The sequence below is a fragment of the Ziziphus jujuba genome, chromosome 2 (assembly GCF_031755915.1).
Source record: "Ziziphus jujuba cultivar Dongzao chromosome 2, ASM3175591v1".
Classification (NCBI taxonomy): Eukaryota; Viridiplantae; Streptophyta; class Magnoliopsida; order Rosales; family Rhamnaceae; genus Ziziphus; species Ziziphus jujuba.
In genome coordinates, this window is record NC_083380.1 from 740,640 (window position 1) to 762,785 (window position 22,146).

Genomic DNA, 22,146 nt, shown 5'->3' on the forward strand with positions numbered 1-22,146 from the left:
ATGCATTCATTCACACTTGACACCATAATACACTACCGTATTTATAACATAAGTCCTAACAAACTTAACAACAATTCTTACACTCCCTCCACTATAGCTAACATGACCATACAAAGAGGAATCACAACAAACCATAATAAAGACTTAATCAACAATCCTAATAATAACATCAACAAAGCAATTATGCAGCTATGCCCCCCATATCTTTTGCTTAAAGCTCGAATTGCCTAGACTTAAATCAAGATTGTGATCCATAACATTACTTGATGGTCCTATTAGACTAGAAATTCAAACGATGATAACCCTATTTACAATCCCGTAAAAATTGAAGGAGATAGAGAAGGGAGTGGAGGTGGTATAGCAAAGCTTACTTGAGATGTGTTGTAGTAATGTCATGTGCACCTCACATGTTTTTGGTGCTGAGCCAATATTCACCCCAAAAAAAATAATAATAATAATTAAGCTAATTGATACAACCCACTTCAAAATTTCAGTACAATGGATGTATACTGTAAATTTTAAAGATTAGTAAGCAATAAACAGTAAACAATGCCGTGTTGGTGTATACAAATTTTAAACAGTAAACGATGCCGTTGTTGGTGTATACAAATTTTGTGGTCATTATGTAAAAGTATGCATTTTATTCAATACATATATATATACAAATCTACATTAAAGTATATTCACCAAAAACAAAAAAAAAACCAAAAAAAAAAAAAGGTAAGAAATAAACAGTAAACTATGTTTTCAGTGGGGCGTACAAATTTTGTTACATATATAAAAACATGAAATTTCATTCAATAATATATAAATATTATAATATGCGTTAAATTTTTTATTTCTATGTAGTAAAATATTTTAAGCATCAGAAATTGTAATTGTGGGCATAGACACTAAAACTTAGTTTAAACATATTGGATTTTAGAAGAATACTGTAATTATGTTGAAAAAAGGATCAACTTATACTAAACTAAAGAAAAAAAAAAAAAAGTGTTTGTTAAAAGTGCTCTAAAGTTCTGTAAAGTGTAAAAGTTATAAGTTGTTAAATTAAATTGCTGTAAACTTTATAATTACTAAAATCAACATGATATATATAATCTTTTTTGCAAAAAGAAAAATTATAATTTATATGTATTTGTATCATGATACTTCTTACACTAAAATTAAATAATATATAATAAATGATCAATAATTATATTAAATTCATTATTAAATTTATAATAAAAATATATACAGAAATGTTTAAATGTTTAATATACTATATAGGAAACAAAAATTGTAAATAAAAAAATTAAATAGTAAAGAAATATTTAAGGATATTTTAGAAATTCGAATTTATATATTCTGATTTTAGAAGAATCAAAATTTTAAAATCACCTTAAAATTTAATTCGAAAAACTGTTGTATAACCACTAAACTTCTTAAATAATCAACCCTAGTATACTTTTACCAACCATCTCTGTCGCCAAAAATTCCTTGAACCTAGAACTCCCAAAATAATTAGAAAGGAAGCCAAAACCCGGTAGCTGTAACTGCAACTGATTTGAGCCCATGTGTTCTCATTCAGGCCCATTAAAGTAACTGGGCCCATTCAGATGGCCCAATAAAAATAACCCTCGCAATATAAAATTTCGACTCGAGGATACTTGAAAGTAAATCCTCGACTTTAATGCAATTCTTTGGAGAAAAAAAAAAAAAAAAAAAAAAAAAAGGAGCTAATCATCCACTTCAACAAAAAGTGATGGACATCGAGCCATAAAGTCACACATAGAGTCCAGGAAGAAAAGAGAAATGAGCAAAAAGGAAAAGACATTTGTGCACACTCCAAATACAGATTGAAATCACCGATAATACGAAAGTCATCAAAGTAATGACGGAAAAAAGGCACAATACTTCAGTCTTACTGTTTAATCAAAAAATAAAAACACTTACACTCTTACGGTCTTGCTAAATGGAGATTGCAAATCATTCAATGAGTTTTATGGGCATATGGTCTAAATAGTAAAACTTCTAAGGTCAGTGGAGAAGCCTTCACCTCCAAGCCACTCTTTAATTTTTCAACACATATATTAGAAATGGCAGTAGCCCATTTAAAAATAAGAAAATTACAATTACAGTTCATCAAATGAAACAATAAATAACCATTGTTCTTAACCACGGAAAAACTGATGCAGAGTACTGAACCTTTTATCTATCTTTCAGCTCCTCCTCAAACTGAAGTAGCTTTTCACGCACAGGCTGCAAAAATAGCTTCAAATCCTGTTTGATTCGCAACGTATCTTGATGCAGAAGATCCTTCTCTTCACTCAATCTTACTTCCATCTACAAGTTTTAATTAAAATGATTTAAAAATTAGAAAATTAAATTAAAAAAAAAAAAAAAAAAGATGCAGACATATTGTTAGCTGCCACCAAATTCCAGGGTGGAGAAATGGAAGCCATGGTAACACCACAATTTATTACATATATAATGACAAGAAATGGGCGAGAATATTTCATGTCAAATGACCCTGGCAAACTAAGTTCAACTAAACTATGCCAACTAACATCTGAAACCTCCAGTCCGAATCTACTACAAAATTGCAAGGTAACAAGGAGTTTGTATGATTAGTTTTCATACCAGGAGATTCTAGATAAACCCTCTGACATCTATGAACAAAAATGCATTATACATTTAGCTTGCATTTCAAAGGGCATGCGGCTATTTCTTAATAACAGATAATGGTAACATGCTTTGACATAATTGAGAAACAATCTTTTGGTCTTAGGTTTTGATTGCAACATTATGCCTTTGTCACAGTTCATTGTCTGCCCATAATTGATACACAACCTGATTTCTTTGCCTGATTTATCTCAAGCTCGAGTTTTGAGACTTAATTTCATATCATAGTCTAGCACACTGCATAATGTGCTCTAAAAGGCACATCTAAGCTCATTAAAACAAGAACCACCTTTTTTTTTTTTTTTTTAAATTATCTTATACATTTTTTTAGATCAAGTAACTTGCAAGTGGATAAGTTTACCATACCTGCAAGTCATCTAGCTCACCAAATGAAAACTCTGGAATATCAATATGGCCCTTGACCGTCTTTTTCTCCTCTCTAATAATCCACTCCCCTGATTTCAAGTACATTGTAGTTGAGCTGGTGCTTATTAAGGTTACAGTAAGAGAAACAGGAAAACTTTACTGTAACAACTAACCTTTTACTTTCAAAGTTAGCTCATAGGTATAGCCAAAACGTTTCTTGCTTCTGACAGTCACCAAGAATGCCTGGTAGAACAGCGACGAAAATGAGAGTATTACGATAATACCAGAACCAGCAGACAGCTAAATAAGTCATAACCGCAGAGCACAATGAAGTCCACAGCCAAAATTGAATATGAGATATACCAAGTTGATTTTAACCCCACTGAGACACAAGGCTGCAACATAATAAGCCTTGTACCTATTAACAACTGAAATGGCATATGAAGAAAAGGATAAGAAGAAAAAACAGGAACTCACCTTTGCACCCGTCAAAAGCTAGTACACATGTTAGGGGGCATTTCATTTGAAAAGGCTACCAACTAAGGACCCTAAGACGATATTTAAAAGTACAAAGGACAGCTTCACAAATGCTTAAAAACTTGAAATAATCAAGATGCGTCACTAAGAATCTTTCCAGTATATCAGAATTTACATATGCACACAATGAGCAGGAAGTATTTCAATCAGCCTAACACCATACGAGAAGAAAAAAAATGCATTTAGATAAAAATGATGAAGTATGCTTCTCAAAACAGAAGCAATTGATAGTAGTGCAGACACAGAAACAGAGAAGCAGAAACTCACATCACCCACACATTTTGATACATCTGATATGTCGGCTTTGCCACCTGAGAACTCCAAGGAACCAAGCGAAAGGAGCAACTCCTGCACAAACATAAATAAAGCAAATATTAAGGAAAAAACTGCGGACCAGCACAGTGAAGCCATGATAGTCAAAGATCTCAGCCAGCCCAACATAACTTATTTGAGTAAGCTAAGGATAGCTAAAAGAGTGAAGGTAGGGTAACAGCAAACCTTCATTCTATCGGTTGCCCATTTATTAAGGTTCTTCTCTTCCCAAGTTCCAGCCTATCACAAAGTAAGACCCATGCAACTTACTCATGAGATAAAGCCATCAGCTATGAGTCCATGAGAGAGAGAGAGAGAGAGAGAGAGAGAGAGAGAGAGAGAGAGAGAGAGAGAGTAATCTTTACATAAGAATTAAGATAATGAAGAAGTAGAAGAGAACAAAATGGAGAAATAGATATTCAAATTGTCAAAGTAGTAGGGAATAATCAGTGAAAACTCAAAATGGAGATGGAGATGGTGTTGGAGATGCATAAAGACAGACACAATGTACAATATACAATGAATGTAGCAGGAATTAGTAAAAACGAAATAATAATAATAATAATATTAACAACGACGTAAATATAAAAGGCATCAAAATTTGAATGCAGTAAGTATGCAAGGGGGCGGCAAATAATATAATAATGAGGAATTTGTTGCAATTATTTAGGGGATAGAGATGAAAGTGGGAAATAGGGAAACGTAGGTACCCGATTCCAGACAGAACCGAGGGTAGGGGGTTGAGATTGGGAGGAAATGATGTCGTGAGGAGTGAGCTTGCGAGGAACAGGAAGAGGAGCAGCATCCTTGGTTACTTCCCTCACCCAGTACGTATACGACGACGTCCCCTGCCCCTTCTCCGACAACGCCGCCGCCGCCGCCTTCGCCGACGACGAAGACGACGACACTGCTCTTCCGTCCTCCATTACTTTCTCCCTTCTAGTACTACTATCCCTCCTACACCTAATACTCTCTCCTCCTCCTTATATTCTTCTCTTTAAATCAAGAAATAATAACTATTATTCTATACGATATGTCTATTTCTGTTTCTATCTCAATCCCTCTCTTCGTCGTCTTGACTTGATCGCAACAAGACCACAACAGAACAGCCAACAACAATGCAAATTCTACAACCAACCCTTTATAATCCTTTTTCCAACTCTTTCCCTTCTCCTAACCCCAAGCCCCACTTTCTCGGGAAGTTTCTCGTAGATCGCAGATTCATATTATAATTATAATAATAATAAATATATTATTACACTGTAGCAAAGAGTTTATGCAAAATGCAAATCAAGCCCCCCCACCCCTTTTTTGTTTTTTTGAGTAAAAAAGAGAAGCAAGTATTAAATCATAATAATAAGGGTTTTTTGGAAAATTAGCCATCCTATAATATGATTTTTGAAGAATAGCAATTTTTTTTTAAAAAAAAAACTCTATCTTGGATAAAAATACCCTTAATAAAATTGAAAATTATGTAATAGATCTTTTTTATCCTTTCTTTCTTCCTCTATGCAACCGTTCATGCAAATGTTTCTCTAACAGGCCACTCTTTGCATCTCATCTCCTCTCACTCTTATTTTCTTGTATTTTCTCATATCTGAAATTAAACTCAGATAAAAATTTTATTTTTTTTCTTATTAGATGAAACTAAGAAAATATGTGTTTTTACTTTTTTTTCTCTTTCTCTTATTTCTTGTATTTTTTGTTAGTTTTGAAAATTTTAAGCTTTTTATTTAATATGGATATGCAAGAAATTAATTTATGAGCTGTTATATGTGAGTTTAAAGATACTTAGGTGGCATATAGTTTGAAAATGGAAGAAAATTTGTGTAAAACTGAAAAATTGCGAAAAATAGTAAAAACGGAAAAAATTTGGCGAAAAAGATGAACTTCCTCCATTTTCCTCCAATTTGTCAGTTTTCGCAAGTTTTCCGCTAATTTTTCGCCAGTTTTCCATCAGTAGTAAAAAGCTATATTTGGCGGACAAAAAAAAAATAGAATCAACTTTTTTAATACAGTTAATATGTTTGTTTAGTATTATTCAAATTTTTATATATTTATTGATTTAGTTTAACGTTATTCATTTAATTTTGTAGTAAGATGGAAGATGATGATATTGTAATTGCGGTTTTATACAATGGAACATTGGTGCAAAATGATGGTGGTAATTGGGAATATCGAAATGGTAAAAATATAATGGTTTCCGTCGGCAAGAGATGCACAAAATCAGAGTTAGAGAATGAGATTTTCAATTCTATTGAGATAGATCGAAATGAATATTTGCTAAAGCTAAAATGGATATATGGACGAGGTGCAGAAAAGTTGGATCCTACAGAAATACACTGTGATAGGGATGTGAAATGCTTTCTTCAAGAAGTGAGGAATGGAGGGATGACAATGATGCGGCCTCCAATGTATGTTGAGATGATTTTGAAAGTTAAACATGTATGTAAAAATGTTCATCAAACAACCTTTGCTTCGGATAGTGGGAGTAATCTTCATTCTTTTTCTTGTCCTCCAATTGACGTTCGTCTACCATAAGTTTCCGGTACTGAACCTATTCAGGCTACATCTTAGGAAATTATGGTTCAAGAAACTCAGTTTAGAGATCAAGTCCGTGGGGCCTAGACATCATTTAACATCCATGAAGGAGTTGATGTTGGAGGTGACTATGCTGAACGGTTTCCTAACGATGAGGAGTATGAACAGTTGCATAATATTGATCATGATGAGAATTACAATGTAGCAAGGGATGATGTTGATCATAATGATGTAGATTTTGATCATGAGTTGCCAGACAATGATAATGATATGCATCCTGAGATTAACAATGAAGGAGTTGATGATGTTAGGGTTCATCGTGCTACAAGTGACCACATATCATCGAGCAACAAAAGTGGTTCTATAGCCATATTTTCGTCAAAGTTCACTGGCTGTGAGAGCATAGTAGTTGGACAATTATTTCGCAACAAACGTGTCTTACAGAATAAACTGAGTATCTATTGCTGCGAGAAAATAAGGAGTTCAAGGTGACACAGTCAACTAGACAACGGTATGAGGTTGTATGCTTGGAAAATACTTGTAAATGGCGACTATGTGCAACCACATTTAAAAATGGAGAAATATTTGTTGTGAGAATTTTTGATAACGTACACAGTTGCTCGTTAGATATCGTGCATCAATAAACATAAGCAGGCCAGTAGCCGGGTTATCAGACAATGTATCAAATCTAAATATGAAGGTATTGCACGTGTTTACAAACCCAAAGAAATTCAACATGATTTTTTGCAGAAATATGGGATGAATATAAGCTACAACAAAGCATGGAGAGGTAAAGAGTATGCACTTAACAGTGTTAGAGAATCTCCAGAGGAGAATTTTGCTAAGTTGTCTGCCTACTGTTATGAGTTAGTGTCGAAGAACCCTGGGACTTTTACACATATCAAAACAAACGATAATAACAATTTTGTATATTTCTTTATGGTGATTGGAGCAAGCATTAGGGGATTTAAATCCCACATAAGATCTGTGTTGGCTGTTGATGCAACTACATTGAAAGGGAAATACAAAGGGTACATGTATATTGCATCGGGCATGGATGGCAATAAGCAAATATATCCTTTGGCTTTCGGCATTGGAGATGGAGAGAACGAGCAAGCATATATATGATTTTTCCAAAACCTCAAGGATGCCATCGGAGATTTTCCAGATTTGGTGTTTGTGAGTGATAGACACCCCGCTATTGAAAAGGCATTACGCAAAGTTTTTCCCAATGCAACCATGCGTTGTGCACGTACCATATAAGCAGAAATATTAAAGCAAATGGACATGCGAAAGATGAAATAATAATACAATGTTTCATGCTCGCAGCTAGTGCATATTTGGTTGAAGATTTTGAGTTTTATATAGGGCAAATTGAGGTAAAAAACAGTAGGGCTGTCCAGTACATTCGATCATGTGACCCTACAAGGTGGGCATGTTCTCTTTCTCCATGTAGAAGGTACACTATCATGACCACCAATATTGCAGAAAGCTTAAATGGTATTTTGCTAGATGCTAGAGAGATGCCAATAGTAGCATTAATTGAGCACATACGGGATTTACTGCAAAGGTAGTTTTATGAGCGACGTACTGCAGGTGTAAAATTGACGAAGCCTGTGACTGACCATATGGAAGAGCAACTCAAACTACGAAATTTGGAGTCCATCGGACTACGTGTGAAAGCCATTAATATGCATGAATTTCTTATGGAAGATGGGAGTTTGAAGGGTACAGTTAATCTCCAATCAAAAACATGCTCATGCAAAGTCTTCGATCTTGATCAATATCCTTGTGATCATTGTATTGCCGCTTGCAGAGACCGCAAAATTGCTCCTTATGGCATGTGTTCTCATTACTACACCACGGATGCATATCGTGCAGCTTATGCTAAGTCCATTTACCCTGTGTTAGATGAAAATAGTGGCATGCCACGGATAACGTGGCAAGTCGTATTGTTCTTCCACCAAGATGGACACGTAGGCAAGCCGGTAGGCCGAGGATGCAATGCATACCATCTGAAGGTGAAGATGTTATTAGACGTAGATGAAGCCGATGTGGTGGTGTTGGACATTATAGGCAGAGATGTACGAATCCATTGTCTTATGCTTCAAATTAGAAAGTTTTAATTTAGTGTTATGGTTTAATATGTTTTGATAATTATTTCATATCTTGGATATTATATTTTCTACTCTACGGTGGAAGATTTATTAGCAATCTTTTTTTTTTTTAATTTAATCCCAAATGAAAAGAGGCTTTCTGGAGTTGATTTTAAATCTTTAGTTTACATCTCATTTTATGAAATGTCCAAATGATTTTGAAAAGAAAAACAAATATATATCATTTTTTCTTTTCTTTAAAATGGTTATTGATTTTAAATGTCAATACATTTTTTGTTAATTCCATCTTCATCTTATATAATATTTGTCTCCACTCTTAATTTATTTACCCCACTATTAACTGAAATAATCTATTAGAAATTGATTTTCCAAGTGGAGGAAATTAGTTTCTGATAGGAGTAAAAAGTATTCAACAATTTCCGCTTGGAGGAAAATTTTTCCTCCAGGAGGAAAAGTTTTCCGCCAAGAGGAAATATTTTCTGACAAGCGGAAAATTTTTTTGAATTTGCAATTAAGCTCGTAAAACGTTTGTGCATAATGGAATTCTAATAAATAAGCATGGCACATTTTCTATAAGGTCAAATAGTTATCCTTACATCAATAACATATCGTTATCTTTGTTAAATGAACATTATAAGCCACCATTATCTTTACAATTAAAAGTCTAATATAATAAAGAATATGCATCTATAAATATGACAAAAGAAAAGAAAAATGCATCACCACCAAGCTCATATGTTTAGTTCTTTGTTGTAAGCCTCATATGCATACTTCTTCCTAAAGAACTCCATGTCATCTTGTGTGAATGTCACTGGTAATCTAGCATGTAAAAACTCGATGGTCTTGAGTGTAAACATGCCACAGTCACCATTACAAAAAAACAATTATTATAACATATATTAGTATTATTAGAACCATATTCAATAGTTAATATTTATTTAACAAACATGTACGTATTAAGGGGCTTTACCCGTTACTTTGCTGAGGGGAATTTTGTGCCAATTCACATGTAAACTCATCAACGGAGTCTACAAGATCCGGCCGCTGCTCATAAAAGGATGCAGACCGCAGTAAATAAGGTAACATAATGCATAATTTCTGGAAATAAATTTCTCCCCTGTTTCGGTTGCCAACCATATATGAGTCATATACAGTCATACGACGCTCTTTCAAGTCCACGTGCCCTACCAGCCAATGTATGTTGCACTTGTTTAGTGGAATCAACAATTGTCAATACATTACAGGATTTCAGTTAGCGCAACAAATAAAGGAAGGCACATGAATAAATGAATAGTTAACATTACACAATTTGGACATGTATATTGTACATGATTTATGCATTTCCATGGCTTCGACTCCTTCATTCGAATCCCCAATACATATTCTTGCATTGCATATCAGAATTGGAACTTAGATGGATTGGCGAGGAACTTTCCATAACACTGCTCAATGTATACCTACAACAAAATAAATTATTAGTTACTCAAAATCACAATAACCACATATAGGACACCTGGCCTTTAATACGTCTTTACTTACCCAAAATCCTCTATCTATCACCTTAAAACTAGGATAAAAAACATCAGGGAATTGATTGGCACGTACACGAAATAAGTAAGGCAGGACTTCCATATGCTGCATTGAAAGACGAGTTAATTTTAAATTACATCCATGCAGTTGAACAACTATCTATGGAATTTATCAAATTATAAAATAAAAATCTTGATCGAAAAATACTTACATCGTGATTCAGCTACTTCTCACTGGTTATAAGCAACTAGAAAAAGTCTTTACCCGCAGACAAAATGTTCATATCAACCTTTGCTACCCAACCGGACTTCATAAATTGGTCAAAAAATTTTACAAGTCGTGTGGGTACTGGTTTGTATGGGTCGAACTTCAAAGTAGAAGATGCACCGGGTAAAGTGCGCTGTAGTTTTTTCCGCAAGCCTCCAACACTGTAAGGAGTTGTAATAGCTGCTGCCGCCTTCCTATCCCGCCTCCCAATATCTATACTTTGCTTAGCAGCTGCTACCTTTCTTGCATGTCTCTTGGCTGGAAACTTTGATGGAGACACTTTCTTGATAATCGTAACACTTGGTCCTGCATCGTCTACAACGGATGGACGTGACTGTCTATCAACGGGGGTCACATCGGGACCAAACTCTTCTTTATTTTCATCCCCTTCAATGTCCGCTTCCATCCCATCTCCCAACCCGTCAGCACCAACTCCCACTCCTTGGTGCTTCATTAACTTATCAAGCTTGGTCTCCAAACTTGCAAACTCTCTCAGCATGGCGATTCTTAAATCCTTAACGTCTTGCCGTACATTAGCCACTTCACCTTTAAGGATAGTTAATCTCTCTCTCAAAGGTACCTAAAAGAAACAATAATGATTAGTACTTGCAATAATAAAGAAGATAAACATTCATACAATTTATTCAAACCTAATCATGGGATGGAGTCATTGGAGGTTGGGATGAAGTCGATGGTTTAACACGAACATGAGCAGCAACTCCTGCAGTCGATGATGAAGGCCGGTCTGTCGGCTTATCTCCCGTTCGCCGCTTCCCTCCTTTACCCTTACTTTCCACAGACGCCTGTTTTCGTTTCTTACTTCTTCCACTACTTGTAAGTGGAAGACCTTCATCTTTTTCACCATGACTTCCCTGTGGTGGATTGTCTTGGATGGTAGGTGCAACACTGTATGGAGTAGTGTCATGATGTACATCCCATGCAATTTTGCCAATATATGCACACTCAAATTCAGTTACATTCATTAAGTCATGAACGGGATACTGCAAAAGACAAAAGGGATTATCATCACGTGATTATTAAGTAATACTATTATTACTACAAATACTGCAAAAGTCTATAAATAATATTACTATGTTGGAATGTATATATATATATATATATATTTGTACTTATAAGTGGAAGAACTCATATACTTACATCACGATGATCGAAGAGTTCAGTGGCCTTCTAAAATCTTGGCACTTGTGAAATATGCCAATTAAGAATTCGAGGAAATGTCATGTCCGGCAACTTCTTTTCAAATGCTTGACCTAATAAAGGAATTGTCTCAAAACCTCAAATCTGTCAAACAATTAATTAATAATGAATAAGTAAAGAAATACACACCATAAATACAAGTGTAACAAACTTTAAATAATAGTGTAACAAACTTACCATGAAAGCCAAAGAAAACCCACAAAGACTATAACTCTTTGACTTGTTTAAAGTCATGGACTCTCTATACTCAAAAGCACTTTTCAACGATCTAATGGTGGTGGTTTATGATAAAGTACCCCATGGATAGTTATTGAAGTACTCTAAATCGTCCACCATCTCCAAGTGATTATGGGGTGCGGTGGCCATGCTTTCTTTGCCTAGAAGAACTGTCTCTAGGAAATATAATAAAGCCAACTTCAATCTATCATCGTCGGCTTCATCATCGTCTTGATACTGTGCGGTCATGAAAGCTTCGGTTATCTCCGAGTTAGTGACCTTTCGCTTTCCGCCAAAATACATGTTACTAATACGAGTAGAGATGTTAACCCGCCTATTGGATTCGTAACCAAACCGTAGACCTGTAATTATGGTGAAGTCTCTCCGCGTAAATCTAGCACCATGTCCTCCAAAATTGAATACCATAGAATCCTTGTCGTCGCAAATACACTGCCTATACAGCATGCTGTTGACGATGTGGCCACTAAATTGTATCTCGTTGGCCTTCAAAAAGTGGCCAAAACAGCTATCCTCGAACTTCTTTATTTGGCTGCAGTCAGCTTGAACTTAATATCCGACAGGCTTTTCAGAAGTTCGATCTACAATTAACCTTTGCCGTCGATATCTCCGAGTCCAAAAACCTTCGTTGGTAATCTGAATCCATTTATCTGCAAATCGAATACAACAAAGCATAACATATGGAGGAAATGTTTTTTCCGACACGAGAAAAGCCTGGAGGAAAAATTTTCCGCCTAGAGGAAAAAAATTTCCAGAACCTAAATGGCATACACCTAACGGGATTTGTGCAAAAATATAATGAAAATGGCTAAAGAATCTTTTCGAACCAGTGCATATGTGGATTTAAAAGCTACAATATCTTCTATATATTAGTGTATATTGTACATTAGGCAACAAACCAACCATAAGCATGTGACATTGCTTCATAAGGATACCCTATGGTTCTAACATATATTAATCATTATGGTTTCACATTCAAACCTCCCATAAAATTCAACAAAAATACAACTTCATAATAGTTTTAATTTCACATTTCACATTCTAAGCATGCAACACAAATATTTCCATTACACCAAATCACACAATATTATAAGCATGGCTCATAATGACAAAGGTTCAAAATTGAGGAATTTATAAAGAGATGACTTTTCATTTCTAAAATAATACATTATGGAAATTACCAACGATTCTGAAAAACCATTCAATACAGCACAAATAAAGGTTCTCAGATTAGTTCGTTACATTAAAGCAAAATTAGTTTGCAACATTTTTTCTGTTTTGTTCAAAGAAGCAACTTACATTAGTGGGGGACAAACCGCCACCAATGTTTCTCTATCTATTTACATATCTCTCTCTCTCTTTCTCTATCTCTATAAGTGTGTGTGTGATTTTCTCAACAGACACTTGTAACTCTAACTATAACACCCCGTCCCAAAGTACAACGGAAATTTTTCAACTTTGACCATTGACTGTTGATCCAAGGGGTCAAAAGTTGATTTTTTGACTCGGATTGAATTCTAGGGTGACTGAGGTACCGTTATGCAGTATACGTTGGCACGATTTCGTAGACTAGTAGCACGTCGAAAACGGAGCTACGGTTTGAAAGTTATAAGCAAAACAAGATTGGGGTCCAAACTGTCCAAGGGTGCCGGGGTTGACTTTTTATTCATGCAAAGTTGAGCTTTGACTCATACATGGTTGTGGATTACTCGTCGATACGAGTTCATAGACTAGCACCACGCTTAAATTGGATATCTGGTTAAAAAGTTATGGACCTGCAAAGTTTAAAATACCGTATTATTTTTAAACGTGTAACAATGTGCCACGTGTGACTTAATAAATGTGACCATGTGTCACCATGATGAGATGCCACATGTCAACCATGCTTAATACCATATTATTTTATTATTGTTATTTTATGTAATAATATTATTTTTAATATTATTTAATTATTTTATTTTATTTTTATTTCTTTTCTTTTTTCTTTTTTTTCTTTTCCCCCACGTGGGAAAAAAGGGCCACGGGCCCCTTCTTCTTTCTTCTTCTTCTTCCTCCTTCTTCTTCCTTTCCCTTCCTTTCTCCCTCTCGGGTTCTTACCGTATTTTTTAATTCCGGCCACCACCTTGTTACACCCGTCGGCCAGAGAAGAGCGGAGAGAGGAGGCGAGCTCGGCCCTAAAATTTTCCGGCCACCGGACGCCGAACGTGCCCAGATCGAGGCGGCGAAGCTCAACGGCCGGAGTTTTTCTCTCTCTTCAATTTGTGTGTTTTCCGGCCAACCCAGCTCACCCCATACCTCTATCCCACCATTTTCGACCCCTCTGAGTCCATTTTCGTAATTAGATTGCCTAAAACCCCCACCATTTGAGAGATCTCTCAAGATGAAATTCGGCCGGTACTTCCCGGGCAAATTCCGACCACCACCGACGGAATTGGGGTCAATGGAGACCGGTAATGCAATCCCCGTTCCATAAGCTTCGTTTCGGTATATTACTCGTCCATTTTGGTTAACGTTTGTATTTAACCCCTCGGTTACCGAGTATTTTTATCCGAATAAAATATTATTTTATTTGACTGTGTGTGAATTGTTCTTCTAGGAGTACGTGTGCGTCGTGGAATTGATCCCATGGAGGATCTTAGGTTAATTGCGTGCTCTAGGTGAATGACCCACCTTGAAAACTATTTTGGGGTGATTAATTATATTTATTTGGTGTTAAATTGATATCTGAAACTATGATCATGTGGTGAAAATTTAATTATAATTGTGGAAAAATAGTATTTTATAAGTACGTATATGTTTATTGCTGTTAAATGAAAATTTGGTTTATTAATGGACTTTTGATCATTATTGTGATTTAATTGTATTTATTACGCATGAGCAAGGTATTTTCATTAATTAATTTTATCTGGATTTTAATATTATTTTTGGGCATGATTGGTTTAAATATTTCAAAGAAAATATTTGTTTAAATTAGTGGTTTCAATTTTTATAATCATGCCCGTGGAACATTATTTGTTGGACCTCGTGATACGAAAAAAATTATTTGTATATTGTTATCGATTGTTTCGTACCGGAAATGTTAAAGGAAAATGTGAGATGGTGAATTTGAAAAATGGTATAATTCCCACGATGATTTTTGGAAAATCGGTACGATAATAAAATTTAATAATTGGTTTTAGACGCACTCATACAGTATTGGTGTTCTGGCTGTATATGTGGATTAGCGCGCAAGTTATTATGTATCCCGTGAGTTGCCATTGGACCGAGAACAGGCAAGTTTGATATTAGCCATAGCCGCCCCCCTCCGTGGCCGGGATGACGGTTTCAGCAGCGATACTGTCGGGATGACGGTTTCAGCAGCGGTGCTGTCGAGACGCCGAAGCGCCGTATGCAAGTTTCTCTCTTTAACCTCCCCGCCAGTCAGTGCTCGGAACGCTGGGTATCGGAGGGCATCACTGGTATATGGTGTAGTGCGTCAAGTATAAATTTTCGAATAGAAATTTCAAACCCTGAAGTGTTCTAAAATTATTTATTATTTTATTACATTTTATTTATATTTGGATTATTTAATTATTATTTATTAAATTAAAGATTCCTTGATTTTGGAGCATACGAACCATCGGGTTTTGGTGAAAATGTTTTAAAAGGGGAACATTTCCAACGAAGTGAATAGTGAGGGTTTTGAGAGAAAATATTACTGTCAAATGATTATTGTTTATTTATTTAATTGTTTGGTATTGATTAATTAAATTCTTTTTATTGTTATATTATTAATATTATAATTGTACAGTAGATAGGGTCACTCACTGAGATGATTAGCATCTCATATTTTTAAATTTCGTTCCCTTAGGTGCAAGGGATGGTAGACGTTCTTCCGGAGCGAACCTAATCTCCGTCACTGTCATAGTTCGAGAAGTTATCTTTGTCTTCATTTATTTCATTGTAATATTTCTTTCATCCTTATTGTATTCTATACTTAATAGTACTCCATGAAGCTCTGTATACTGTCTCGGACATTTATGTATTAATTATGCACTGGATTACTGTTATTCATTTGGAGTGCTGTAAATGTGTGGAATCAAATTATAGTATTGTGGGAGGAATAAGGGGATGAATATAGAAGTACGTTTGCAGTGCAGGAAATTTGTGGTAAGTCCAACCCTTAGGGGAGGTTCTGCCGGATTTTCCATTGGAGGGTCCGGTAGGGTTTCCCTGATATCAGGGCTTGTCTAGGGTTCCGGTGAGGAATTTTGGACGGGTCCTGACACTAACAATCGCAAATTTTGTGCTTCAATTTTCTGCTCGATCCATCACTTACTCCTCCAATGCTGAAAAATATAGAAAATCAATATTAGTAACAAAAAAGAGATTGACAGTGTTTCAAAATTAATAATAACAATGAGTATATTGTTTTAGTTTCAGTAATGTCCATTTATTAAAATCCCCCAATACAAATAATAACAAAACAAAGAAAGAAAAAAACCCCATGCACACATGTGGATGGAACAAATTGCTTATACTAAAATGTAAACAATTTAAATGTACATATGTTTAAGCAAAATGCAGAGAAAAAACAGAGTAAATGTCACATGCGTATAACAATCTATCTATACGGTATATCATGCTATAACAAGCTTAGTAAATGTTCGCACAATCAGAAATACATGCTAAAGCTGCATCTTATGTAGAACCGTACATATAACAATTTCTCAAGTCATAAACCGTAAGAACAAATAAGTTACGTTAAGACAATCACTTAACATTATTCAAATTCCAATCAAGTATGCTTTACCATTTTCATGGTCTTCTTTCTGGTCTAAATAACTAAGGCTTAACTAGGAAGTTTAATTAATTCAGTAATAACATTATAACATTAGTAGAAGTATTCAAGCTTAAAGGAAGAGATATGTTTCATATACATATACTAATTAATCATAAAACTTAAGAACATGACTCCTACTATAAGTGTCTTTAGCATCAAGGTCCTTTCAAAAAACAATAAACATGCTGAAAAACTAAGTGACCAGCTAATAAACCAACTTAAACAGCTAAAGTTGAATTGTGTTTATACCAGCAGTGTTTACAATGCAATCAGTAACTTTATAACCAAACAGAACTTAACTAAGTGACCAGCTAATAAGCCAACTTAAACAGCTAAAGTTGAATTGTGTTTATGCAATGTTTTCTCAATGTTTTTTTTAATCTTCCATCCACTATACTCCGTTAGCTCAGGCTTGTCAGTTACTTAGTTTTTTCTTTTTCTTTTTCTTTTTTCTTTTAACTGGAGACTACATTAAGATATTATAAAAGCAAAATCGTGCATGGACTTAAGCCCATTAGCTATATATATATATTTCAACATCTTTAATTCTCTAATGGTCAGATTTGCTATTTCCTACTTTCACTCTTGGCCCTTGCAAACTAGTGACAATGATAGCTCATAACAGCTAAAAACCCAATCTTAAAATCAACCGTTTTATAGACATAAAAACTAAATAAATAAAATAAAAAAAAAGGAGATTGAGCACTACTCTTTGTAAATTCATCATTTATATAAGAAAACGATATATATCAAATACAATAACAGAAAAAGATTTTCAAAAAAAAAATGTGAATAAATTGATTGAGTAAAGCTTAAAGAATAAAAAATAGTAGATGGCTTCTAATCAATTCAAAGGGTGGGTGGACCATATATATTGGTTTTGCTCTCTCATTCTGTATCTATTGATCGAGTAAAGCTTGAAGAATGAAAGAGCAATCATATTCTTTTTCACCCCTTTGAAGAATTAATTAAAGTTTAAAGCATCTCATAAACATCTATAAATAAGGATAAAAAATAGACAAGCACATACCTTTGTATTGAACACTTAAATTCCGTTTTTCTTTATTCTTTTTTCTCTGCTTTGTTTCGTTTTTTATTCTTTTGTTAGCTCTTAATTAAGGAAAAAAAAAAAAATATATATATATATATGGAAACAAAGCAAGTTCTCATTCTTAAAAAAGAAGAAAGAAACCAGACTTAATGTCCATTAAGGAAAGAAAACAGAGACTTAATTTAAAGTTGAAGATGTTAAGCAACAATGTGCTCGAATGTGTACTTGAAGATTTTAAGCAAACAAGAAGAAGAAAAAAAATGTTAAAGTTGTTGGAAAGAAAAACAGAGCGCACTGGAGCTTTCAGAGAAAGGTTACCTTGCAGTTGTGGCAACGGCTAGCCCCTGGTGGTTATAGAGGACGTGAAAGAGTCTCAAAGAGATAGTTATCCCTACTAAGTATCGACATGAAAAAGTTTGTGGTTGTAAAGAACGTGAAAGCAGGGATTTTAGCTCCTATATTTCCCAATAAAAAGAATAAATAAACAGTCACCCAAACATTTGCATTAAACCGAGACAGGTAGTTCAATGTAATCATGAAGAATATTTTACATTACAAACCTGCTACAGCTTTTTCAAATTTGCAGAGATGACTTTTTTTTGCTTATGGTTCTTCACTTTTTCCTCATCACTCTCATCGTCATCCATAAGCAACTCAACAGATTATGCATTTCGTTCAAACCAGCTTTTCTGTGCATTTTCCTTTCGAAAACGAAAACAAAATTATAGTTTTTAATTTTTAAACATCAATGGAGCATCATGATACTGCAACGAAAACAAAATTATAGTTTTTAATTTTTAAACATCAATGGAGCATCATGATATTGCATAAATAACATTCACAAAACCCATGAAACCCATAGAACCCGATACTGCAAAAATTGAACAATTTGAAAGAAACAAAATTCACAATTTTGTTAACTAAACAGACTTACACACAAGACTGGGAGTTGGGCAATTTTGTTCGATTCTTCTTAGTTGGGCTAGGCAGGTTCGACCAGAAATGCTATACTTACACACAAGACTACCCCTCTTCCCGAAAGTCCCGAAAGCTGCGCAGGGGCTGCTTTACAATGATGGACGGTCGCTGCGGTGGTACCTGTGGCTACGACAATGACTAGAGAGGTCGGAATATAGAGATTGACGACGACAATGGTGTGCTCTCCTCTGCCTCTGGGTGGCAATCGCAATCGTGATTTTTGAAAGGGAAACTGGAAAGGAAACCCTAGCTGCATTTTGAAAACCAAAGAGAGCAAAAACAAAAAAAATAAAAGAAAAATGAAAAGAACAAAAGGAAAAAAAAATGTGTTTTGATGGAGAACAAAAACAAAAAATTAAAAAAAAAAAAAAACTTAATGAAGGGTATTTTGGTCCAAATAAGTTAAAAGTGGGCTAATTTAAAAAAAAAAAAAATTGCTATTCTTCAAAAATATATTTGTATAGTGGCTAGTTTTCAGAAAAACCGTAATAATAATAATGTATTATACTGAGTCCCATGATCCGGCCCATAGATATTAGGAATCAATTTGGAAGGTCCAGAAGTTAGTTGTTTTTTTTTTTAATAAATTATCTATTTTACAACCTATCTAAATTCTTTTTTATTAATCATTTGATAAAGACATACATAAAGGTGCTCAAAATTAACTACTGAAACTATCCACTGGTGTGCCCATAAGTTAGTTGGACGGCCTTGAATAAAATAACAGTAGTAATAGTTTTACGATTGATTAATTGATTGGTTGATTGATTCTTGTTACTATTTACTGTTATTGTAATTTTCTTTCTAATAACCAACCAACAATCTGATCCGATTCGTGGTAGATAGTTGTTGTTGGTTTGTTTGTGTCGGAAGCAGATGGTTTGATTCCACTGACTGCCCAATCCACACAAAAAGAAAGAGGTATTTTTTTATTTTTTTTTATTTGATTTCACCTAATATATTTAATAATAATATTCATGGAAATGAAAACGTAGTCAAGTCATCATCAAATGATGTTTCTTTCTTCGTCTTCTTCTTCTGTTGAAGAAGATTGTAGATGGCGTTGGATGATAATGATGAGCAGAGGCAGAGGCAGCAGAGCCATGGGGATGGGGGGCTTGTCTACACAGTGGATGAAGCTCTTTCTGCCATGGAGTTCGGCAAATTCCAGAAGCTGGTGCTTTTGTATGCTGGACTGGGTAATTTCGTAGATGCAATGGAGATCATGCTACTTTCATTTACAGGACCCAGTGTTAAATCCCAGTGGGGTCTCTCCTCCACTGAAGAGGGCCTTCTCACAACTGTGGTTTTCGCTGGAATGCTGCTTGGAGCTACTCTCTGGGGTCTTGTTTCCGACGCCTATGGCAGGAGGATGGGCTTTCTGGGCATAGCTATTCTCACCTCTGTATCTGCCTTGTTAAGTTCTTTCTCCCCAAATTATATCGCTTTGTTGGTCCTTCGGTGCTCTGTTGGTATTGGCTTGGGTGGTGGTCCCGTTTTCTCATCCTGGTTTTTAGAATTTGTTCCTGCTTCCAGCAGAGGCAAGTGGATGGTCATCTTTTCTACTTTCTGGACACTTGGGACCGTGTTTGAGGCTTCCTTAGCATGGATTGTCATGCCAAGATTGAATTGGAGGTGGCTGCTTGGACTTTCTTCTCTACCTTCACTTGCTTTGCTTCTTCCATACGGTCTTGTTCCAGAGTCTCCTAGGTATTTGTGTGCAAAAGGTAGAGTTATTGATGCACAACACATCCTCGAGAAAATAGCTTTGCTCAATCGAACAAAACTCCCTTCTGGAATGCTTGTTTCTGATGATGCATATGCACGGATGACCACCCAACAACAACAGGATGATGATGATGATGACGAGTTTGATACTTCTTCCATACATACCACTACCAACACCCCTTTACTTCCCTCATCTACACATAAGCCCGAGGCCTTGAATTTCAAAACAGCTTTTTCCTCGTTTCTGAGGCTTTTCTCCCCAAAATTTATCCAAACAACCCTTCTCCTCTGGGTGTTGTACTTTGCGAATTCTTTCTCATATTATGGCGTTGTATTGCTAACCACTGAGTTAAGTATTGGGCAAATGAAATGTCACTCAGCCACCTTGAATTCTAGCAATGTTCAGGATGCTAGCCTCTATGTAGATGTATTTATCAATAGTCTGGCAGGTACTGCAGCATGTCTATTATCCACTTCTCACCCAACTTTCACTATTTCTTTGTTTCTTCACCCAAAGCTAATTTAGTTTCATGATTATAGAAAGAGGAAATAACATTTGACTTAAAACATTTCTTATCCAGAGGTCCCAGGACTTCTGTTATCAGCAATAATTGTGGATAGAATCGGTCGGAAGCTTTCAATCATTATCATGTTCATTTTAGCTTGCATCGTCCTTTTACCGCTGGTTTACCAGCAGTCTGCAACCTTAACAACTGTGTCATTGTTTGGAGCTCGGATGTGCACCGTAGGAAGCTTTACAGTTGCCTGCATATATGCTCCTGAGGTAGGCTCTTGAATACATAAATACATCTAGACAAATGACAAGCATTTTCTGTACGGATTGCATTTTTTTACTTAGTAATAGGGTTTGCTTGTTGAAAGGCACCGATTATCAGTTTATTACTCTTGGCTTCACAAAGTTAGGTGTCACAAGGTACGTCTAGATCAAATTTATGGAACAAACAATGATATTTGATTCAGTCTTCCCATATATGAAAATGGGAAATAGCTGAGTCTGAAGATCTGCTAGAGGTAAAATAGATATTTCTGTTCTGGGTATGGAGCTTGCATTCCAGGGAAAAAAGAAAAGGAAAGACAAGAAGAATTCTTGCTATTAAACAACAAATCTTGGTACATATCTTCAAACTGCCTCCTATTTCTTTCCAGTTAAACAACCTGAAGATTGGCCATCCCATCGGACTTCACAGCTTGGGAATTGGGATGTCACTGATAGTACCTATTGTTCTTGGCCTTTTTTAAAGGCAGAATTAGGGTGTATCTCTGTGACAAATTTATTTAATGGTAAACTAAAAAGGTTGCGGTTTGCTTTTAGTTCTTGAAATGAAAAATTAGTAGCTAAAATCAGTTTTCTGTATATCAAATTTGAGTATCATAGTTGTATTCACGAAAAGCCTGTTAACTCATTCAATCCTGAACTATAGTTATATCCAACTTCCATGAGGGCAACTGGTGCTGGAACTGCAAATGCTATGGGAAGAATTGGTGGTATGATATGCCCAGTGGTAGCAGTTGGACTAGTAAGTGGATGTCATCAAGCAGTTGCTGTTCTTCTACTTGAGGCTGTAATGGTTCTTTCTGTAGTCTCTGTTCTTTTCTTTCGATTTGAAACCATGGGGCAAAAATTGAGCAACACTTAGACTGCATTAAGTTCATATTAAAGTCCTGTAATTTTTAATAGAGTTGTACATTAAAAATCACTAAATGGAAGAGAAAAAGGTGGTTGACGTATCTTCTAACCATTCCTGTTCCTCGTTAGTCTTCAT

At 35.3% G+C, this 22,146-nt stretch overlaps 2 protein-coding genes across 3 annotated transcripts; one reads left to right on the forward strand and one right to left on the reverse strand.

Annotated features, from left to right (window-relative positions):
* Nucleotides 1-1,829: 1,829 nt before the first annotated feature.
* LOC107405999 (uncharacterized) lies at nucleotides 1,830-5,099 on the reverse strand. Its single transcript, XM_016013084.4, has 6 exons — nucleotides 4,587-5,099; nucleotides 4,063-4,116; nucleotides 3,832-3,912; nucleotides 3,201-3,270; nucleotides 3,028-3,116; nucleotides 1,830-2,322 (listed from the first exon to the last, which is right to left on the reverse strand). The coding sequence occupies exons 1-6, from the start codon at nucleotides 4,800-4,802 to the stop codon at nucleotides 2,188-2,190; spliced, it is 645 nt and encodes a 214-aa protein (XP_015868570.2). The 5' UTR covers nucleotides 4,803-5,099; the 3' UTR covers nucleotides 1,830-2,187.
* A 14,255-nt stretch (nucleotides 5,100-19,354) lies between these two features.
* On the forward strand, nucleotides 19,355-22,122 carry LOC107405998 (organic cation/carnitine transporter 7). 2 transcript variants are annotated; one of them, XM_016013083.4, is made up of 4 exons: nucleotides 19,355-19,555; nucleotides 19,682-20,811; nucleotides 20,944-21,146; nucleotides 21,805-22,122. In XM_016013083.4, the coding sequence occupies exons 2-4, from the start codon at nucleotides 19,692-19,694 to the stop codon at nucleotides 22,018-22,020; spliced, it is 1,539 nt and encodes a 512-aa protein (XP_015868569.1). In that variant the 5' UTR covers nucleotides 19,355-19,555; nucleotides 19,682-19,691; the 3' UTR covers nucleotides 22,021-22,122. The 2 variants fall into 2 exon arrangements, with proteins under 2 accessions (XP_015868569.1, XP_015868567.1); XM_016013081.4 differs by having other exon boundaries at nucleotides 19,356-19,555; nucleotides 19,685-20,811.
* Nucleotides 22,123-22,146: the final 24 nt, after the last annotated feature.